This window comes from Gekko japonicus, unplaced genomic scaffold, assembly GCF_001447785.1.
Source record: "Gekko japonicus isolate JY-2015 unplaced genomic scaffold, Gekko_japonicus_V1.1 scaffold3387, whole genome shotgun sequence".
In the NCBI taxonomy this organism is placed as follows: domain Eukaryota; kingdom Metazoa; phylum Chordata; class Lepidosauria; order Squamata; family Gekkonidae; genus Gekko; species Gekko japonicus.
Genome location: NW_015171602.1, coordinates 16,319 through 24,128, shown reverse-complemented (window position 1 = coordinate 24,128; position 7,810 = coordinate 16,319). Strand labels below are relative to the sequence as shown.

The 7,810-nt window shown below is 49.6% G+C and overlaps 1 protein-coding gene across 1 annotated transcript in view; it reads left to right on the top strand.

Annotated features, from left to right (window-relative positions):
* Positions 1-7,810, top strand: part of MFAP5 (microfibrillar associated protein 5) — a 23,013-nt gene that overhangs the window by 3,148 nt on the left and 12,055 nt on the right. Inside the window, exons 3-4 of the mRNA XM_015419910.1 lie at positions 881-931; positions 7,603-7,632. Of these exons, the coding sequence (XP_015275396.1) occupies positions 881-931; positions 7,603-7,632 (81 nt within the window). The remainder of the gene's footprint in view (positions 1-880; positions 932-7,602; positions 7,633-7,810) is intronic.

The following is a 7,810-nucleotide window of genomic DNA, read 5'->3' as shown; positions in this document are numbered from 1 at the left end:
CAAACTCCTTTCCCTTCCCCTCCCCACAACAGACACCCTGTGAGGGAGGCAGGGCTGAGAGAGCTCTGAAAGATCTGTTCTTTCAAGGACAGCTCTGACAGAACTACGGCTTGCCCAAGGTCACCCAGCAGCTGCAAGTGGAGGAGTGGGGAATCAAACCCGGTTCTCCCAGATTAGAGCCCACACACTTAACCACTACACCAAACTGCCATTATGCAGATGGCTATCATAAAATCTGAAGTTATACATGACTTCCTCCCACCCAGCTTTGCGGGAAACTTCCCCCATCTTTTGTCTACCTGAAATCGTCTTGCCCTTTGTCATCTGAAATATGCACAGTGTTTTTCCGAACACTTTCCTCTCCCTTTGTTGAGCAGTAGGTGGTTCCAAGGCTGCTTATGTGACTTACGTTACTCACTGGCAGTCCTCTCTCCCTCTCTCTCTCCCTCTCTCTCCCCCTCCCCCGCCCTCCCTCCCTCTCTCTCTCTCTCTCTCTCTCAATACACGTGGCACATCATGAGCCACAAAAACACATGGACAAGCAGAGCTATGCCAAGGCAGCAGCATTCTGGAAACCCACAGGTGGCTTCTGCCAGCCACTTTTTGTGCATCAAGGGCCAAGCTACACAAAAAGCTAGAGATGAGGAGCGGTTTTGCACACTCGGTTCACATTCAGTCCCTGTTCTTCTTCCTCCGAGAACCCTCTGCGTGTCTCTGCTGTAGCGCAAGGAAGAAACTATCTGGGAACTCAGCGTCATCTTTTTCTAGGGACTGGGGAGAAGTTACTAATTTGTGTCTCTGCGTGCCAATTACAAATCTTATTGTTTCCTTCTTTTACAGATCTTATTGTTTCCTTACAGATCTTCTTGTTTCCTTCTAGATTGGCTTTTGCCTGTGGCCCTTGCTCAAGACGACCCTCCAGACCCAACAGGTACAGTTTCCCACTAGCAGTGCAATCCTAATTAAGGACTAAGTGGCAGTGGACCTAAGTAAAGACATCACGGCCTGGGTGACCCAGGCGGGCTCGATCTCGTCAGAGCTCAGAGGCTGAGCAGGGTTGGCTCTGGTTAGTGCTTGAATGGGAGACCACCCAGGAAGCCCGGGGTTGCCACGCGGAGGCAGGCGATGGCCAGCCACCTCTGGACGTCATTTGCCTTCATTTCATTTCATTTCATTTATTTGACTTCTAGCCCTCCCTCCCTCCCCTGCAAGCAGGCTCACAGTGGGTTACAACAAGATGATAAATGCATAATCCAATAGCTACTATTCCAATTAGTCATTAAGACATAAGAAATAACATCAATAATAGCAACAGATAACAATTGATGGCACCATTTAACCAAAGTTATAGTATTTTGTCTCCACCTGCTCCTGTGGAGGAGGAGGAGGAGGAGGAGGAGGAGGAGGAGGTTTTTAAGGAGGAGGAGGAGGAGGAGGAGGAGGAGGAGGAGGAGGAGGAGAGATAGGATTTATACCCCGCCCTTCACTTGGAGTCTCAGAGCGGCTGACAAACTCCTTTCCCTTCCCCTCCCCACAGCAGACACCCTGTGAGGTGGGTGGGGCTGAGAGAGCTCCGACACAAACTGCTCTTTTTCAAGGACAGCTGTGCCAGAACCACGGCTTGCCAAAGGCCATCCAGCCAGGTGCAAGTGGAGGAGTGGGGAATCAAACCCGGTTTTTCCAGATTAGAGTCCGCGCACTTAACCACGACACCAAGCTGGCTCTCATGTGCGCATTTGGATGGAAAGGGATGCTGTGGGGGTGGGCAGACAAAAGACAATATGATGGATCAAGTAATGCAGGAGAGGCCACTATGGAAAACCCTAGGGAGTTGCCATAAGTCGTCTGAGACTTGATAGTACTTTCCACCACCAAACAAGTAAACAAGCTTAAAATCTTGCACTAAATCGTTCCAGCTATCGAGTAAATTGCACTGGGTTACAGTGGTTTACACTGGTATGATGACTTGGTGTTAGAGTTGCCAGGCAACCAGTAGGCAACTGGGGTCAGGGACATCGGGGTGGGATGGGGGGCAATGCCATGGGTAGCGGCCCGGCTCTCAAAAATGCAGAGGCAAATATTAGTAAGTATTTTGCTGGATGTGTGTGCGTGTGTGTATGTCCGAATATAAACAATGCACATTCTTACAGAATGGGATCTTGGCACATTTCAGAAATTAAATATGAAGGGGCCGCATGCGCCTTAGTTTGAAATGTTATTGTGCGCTGTCATGCTGGTAGCCTTCAAAAGAATTAAATGCATCCATCAGGGCACAGGCCAGCAATCACGAGTCATGTTTGCAACACAGCACGAGGAGGAAGGAAGAACCGCATTTTTAAATTAGAATGAAACCAGGAGTTGAGTATTGTGGGACGCTGCCACTCTTACAGGTAAGTTCGAGACTCAGGGAAAACACGGCGCAATGGCACAGCCTCATTAGGGGCATCTTGGAGAAGCCTGTCAGGTATTTCAGGTATTTCGTTTTTAACGTTCAAAGCAAGTGTATTGCATTGTGCCTGGAAACGAACAGGCAGTCAGTGATGATTGGGCAAAAGAAACGTCTGATCTCGGCAGCATGATTTACACATTTGGGGAGATGCTGGCTACCGGAAGGCTGTCATTTTCTCTTTGAAAATGGGGAGATATTTTGTGTCTAAGTCTATGTGGCCCTGCCCTGGACAGTGCAGGATAGTTCAGTTTTGTCATATTTTGGCTGCTAAGCAGGGTCGGCCCTGGTTAGTATTTGGCTGGGGGCCCCGCCAAAGAATACTGGGGCCTCTGCTTGGAGGCAGGCAATGGCAAGCCACCTCTGAATGCCTCTTGACTTGAAAACCTGGCCGCCTTGAGAATGACAGGAGCGCTCTGTCTATGATGGTCAGCTGCTTAATGGGCCTCTTGCAGGACCAGCAACAAACATCAATTTAAACTTCAATGTAACCACAAAAGGAAACTTGCCCCTTTAGAAGACTTTCAAGCAAGGAGGAGCGGGTGTACAATTCTAGAAACTCCCGTTGGGGGTTGATTGTGTAAAAAGGATGTAAATTGACTGGAGGCAGACGATGGCAAGCCACCTCTGAATGCCTCTTGACTTGAAAACCTGGCCGCCTTGAGAAAGACAGGAGGACTCTGTCTATGATTGTCAGCTGCTTAATGGGTCTTTTGTAGGACCAGCAACAAACATCAATTTAAACTTCAATGTAACCACAAAAGGAAACTTGCCCCTTTGGAAGACTTTCAAGCAAGGAGGAACGGGTGTACAATTCTAGAAACTCCCGTTGGGGGTTGATTGTGTAAAAAGGATGTCAATTGACTGGAGGCAGGCAGTGGCAAGCCACCTCTGAATGCCTCTTGACTTGAAAACCTGAGAGGGGTCATGAAAAGTTGGCTGTGACTCAATGACACTCTGGTGGTGGACCGTGCCGTCAAGTCACAGCTGACTCCTGACGACCCTGCAGGGTTTTCAAGGCAAGACATGTTCAGAGAGGAGGTTGGCCATTCCCTGCCTCTGCACAACCACCCAGGACTTCCTTGGGGGGTCTCCCATCCAAGGACTAACCAGGGCTGACCCTGCTTAGCTTCTAAGACTGGGCCAGCCTAGGCCATCCAGGTCAGGGCTGACAGCGCTTCATACGTACACAAATATGTGGGACAAAACAGTGGAGACAACCCCCCCCCCCATATTTTGATAGTTCCAACAGTATAATAAAAATGCAACTGAACATCTTGGGAAGAATCTTGAAACCCCCTGAAACAGCTTCCTCCCTCCTTCTGCAGACTTCCACCCCCATACTGTTCCTAGAACAACATTTTTGGGAGCATTCTGAGTTACAGTGGGGAGTGTGAGAGAGTCCTGTTTCACTAGGGTTGCGATCCCCCCCGATGGGGGCAGGGCTTCCCCCGATTTCGGGTCCCTCAATCTGCCCACTGGCCAGCTGCTGGCAGGGGAGCCCCGCCCCCAAAGAGGTCCATGGTGCTCGACGAGCCCAGTGCAATAATGTCACCCAGAGGTGACATCATCGCACTGGGCACGGCACAGGGGGGACGCTCTAGCGTTCGGTCAAAAACCCTATGGTGGCCATAGAGATTTTGGCCAGACGCTAGAGCATTCCCCCATGACGTGCCCAGTGCGATGACGTCACTTCTGGGTGACATCACCGCAGAGCACGTGCAAAGTACGCACACCAGAAGACCCCGAAGAAGAGTGTGGTGCCCCCTGCCGGGTAAAGGTGGGGACCTGGCAAACCTACGTTCCACTGACAAAAAAATCCCTCATTAGTTAAAATTTATGGTGGGATCCAGCTCACTGTTACAAGAAAGTAAGGAAAGGACCCAAATGGCAAAGCGTAAATGGAGTGATTTTTGTAATAAAGAGTTAATAAAGAAATGTTGCACATTGCTTTCCTCAACGAACTACCAGGCCAGACTAAGATGGCTGGTCACTATACTTGACTTTACACTGTTACGATGACTTAGTGTTAAGGGTTGGCCTGGCAACCAGGAGGCAACGGGGTGGGGGCAAGGACCCGGGGGGATGCCATCAGCAGTGGCATGATGTCACTTCCAGGAAAAACCCAGAAGTGACATCATACCTCTAGGACTTGTGGTCTATGGCAAAACCATAGCAATTCTAGTGATTCCTAGAGCAGATTGATATCGCTTCTGGCTTACCCCTTGAACTGGTTTCTCACGTCTTCACCCAGTGGCGAATTTTTACACTTTGGGAAGACATTAGAGAGATATTGCGTTGATCCATATTATCTATATTATTGTCATTCCTTCAGTAATCCGTCAAGAAATTGGTGACGAACACCAACAGAGAGAGAGAGTTGAAAAAGACATTTGAAACCGCTTTTTAATCCTAGGAAAGCGTGTCCTCGATTTATCTCTTGCATTCCGTGGATCTACGTTTTCAAACGAAGGAATGATAAACGTTGTTTAGGAGCCTGAAAGCTCCGTTAAGACACTTTAAAGAGAAAACATTCTAGGAACATGGTCAAAACAGTGTCAAGAATATTTACATCAAGATTTTGAATTGTACTCATACCGTTAGCTACTGGCTTTGCTTATACATATGAAATGTACTTTACATAAGGATGAATGTTGTCTAGAGCAAGAAGTTTGCATTATAAACATTATAGGAAGTATAACCAAGTGTGTTAAAGTCAGGGGTCATTTCCTGCAGAAGAGAAGAGCAGAGGGGCTGAGAGAGCTCTGACACAAACTGCTCTTTTTCAAGGACAGCTGTGCCAGAGCTTGTGACTAATCCAAGGTCACAGCAGGTGCAAGTGGAGGAGTGGGGAATCAAACCCAGTTCTCCCAGATTAGAGTCTGCACACTTAACCACGACACCAAACCACTACACGCACAGGAGCGGAGCTCCGGCAGTAAAGAGCCCAGGGGGCGGCATCAGGCAACAAGCCCCACCCCCTGCTCCCAGAAGCCCTCAGTCAGAGCAAGAAGCAGCCAGGTAAGCTGCAGAGCCCCCCCCCCGCCCCCCGGTCCAAAGCAGTCCAGTGGTACCTTTAAGACCAAGTTTTATTCAGGTACAAGCTCTCCCTCCTCTGCGAGGACAGATCTGCACGTCCCTCCCCCCCAATAGCTAGCAATCCAAATCAGTCCCGTGGAGCCTGAGCGGTGGGTGTCGCCTTCTGACACACGTCTGGTGATGTCAGGGGGTGTGGCATATGCAAATGAGTTATGCTAATGAGTTATGCTGATGAGCTCCTGCACCTCTTTTTCTACGAAATGACCCCTGTTAAAGTTATAGAATAGCGGTTTTCTTCGGTGAGTTCGTTTTTCCTATTTGGTCTCCTATGCTGTCCCAGCAGAAATGCCAAAAGAATAAGAGTTGCCGTAGAAAACAAAGCTCACGTTGCAGTCATGACGGCCACTCTCAGAGAGTCACTGGCAATAGTGTTGCTGCCCCCTCATCACAAGAGTCCACCTGATAGCCTCCACATTCTCCCAGCAAGCTGCAACCGCTAGAATGCTGTCAGGAAGGATTCCATCCACGCAAGACTCACCTTTGCCCCCTGAGAGGCATCACAGAGCCTTGGCCTCTGTCACCTAAAAACAAAACCCTTCTTGTTCTCTTCTGTTAGGACAAACTGACATAACAACACAGGCTACAAGCGTCCAGAACTCTTCGCCAGTCTGGAGACCTAAAAAAACAGGCAGGGGGGAAAGAGAAACAGATGTGGCCCTGTTTTGAGAGACGTGGTTTAAGGCCTTACTCTCTGGGAGTCATGCCAAAGTTTGCAGTCCCCAAAGGATCATTTTGGGCGTTTGCGCTCTGTACAGTGCACAGAGGCTATGAGGGACTCTCTCTGCTGACTCGGAGGAGGAGAATGGAGAAAGAAGGGGGGAGGGGGTCTCCTCAGAGCCAGCCGGCGCTATAGAAATACAGATGACCCTGGTCAAAGAAGAAGATTGGGCTGCCAGAGGCACACCCAAGCCACAGTTGCGCTGAAGTTAAAGAGTTTGTGGAAGCTAAAAGACAGAGTGGAGCTTTCCTGCAGCCAGGAAGGGAAAGAAGGTCTGTTTGGCGGGGGTGGTGGTGGTGGCAGCGTTAAGGCAGATAGTGAAATCCCCCTCGGCATGTTGAAGAATCTCTCTTGGCCATTTTACACACAGGAGGAGAAGGACTCCTCCTTAACTCCAAGGAGACACACAGGGGACCTGAGGACTTCGTAATGTATAATTAACTCTTCGTCTCCAGTGTTTCTGCTGAGAGCAAGATGCCGGGGTAAGCCCTGATGGCCGGGAACCCCGGGGGTTCAAGACACCCTTGCCAGACGCGGGCCACAAATCTGTGCCGGGAAGGAAAATCATCCCCCTCCGTGGGCCAGGTTGGCTAACTGATGTGCGTTTTGTGAAGTTTGTTCCTCTGAGTCTGTTGTTTCTTTCTGAGGGGTGCTCAATGCAGAACCATCTAACCCAGGGCTATTTTTGGGCAGGAACACACAGGAACGGAGTTCCAGCTGGCTCCCAAGTTGGCCACGCCCAGCAGGAGCTCATAAGCATAAAAAGCCACACCCAACAGCAGAAACTCATTAGGATTGGCTACGTTAGGGGTGTGTGGCCTAACATGCAAAGGAGTTCCTGCTACAAAAAAGGCCCTGGGTTTTGACAACAAACAAGGTAAACAGAATAAGAAGCAAAAGGTGGGTGTGGCTGGATGAGCACACTTTTGGTAACTTGGGGGTGTGGCCTAATATGCTAATGAGCTGTGCTGTCAGGGGTGTGGCCTAATATGCTAATGAGTTTCTGCTGTTGGGTGTGGCCTATTATGCTAATAAGTTCCTGCTGGGCTTTTTCTACAAAAAAAGCCCTGATCTAACCGATCTCACGAGATAACTCAGGTTAATTCGTTCCCGTTTCCACATCATTTGCTGCTGTGTCAGAACTAACTGACAGGTGGGTTTTGTTTTTTTTAGGCGTAACCTAGGATTTCAAATGGTGAAACCTAACGAGGAGGACAGATATAGATTTGTTCACTGTACTTTCGGTGGCGAAGTTCCAGCTCCCCTTCTCACCTTCTTTGTGTTTCCATGTCTACTTTGCATCTGTCAGCCATGTCAGCCTTCTCTCTCTTCTCTCCAGGTGCACCTGATCCAGCGGCAACACCGGCAGGTAAGCTCTCTTGCTCCTCCTTATAGCATACCAGGGGTCATGTCCTGCAGGAGCGCACAGGAGCGGAGCTCCGGCAGTAAAGAGCCCAGGGGGCGGGCACATGCAACAAGCCCCACCCCCTGCTCCCAGCAGCCCTCAGTCAGAGCAAGAAGCAGCCAGGTAAGCTGCAGAGCCCCCC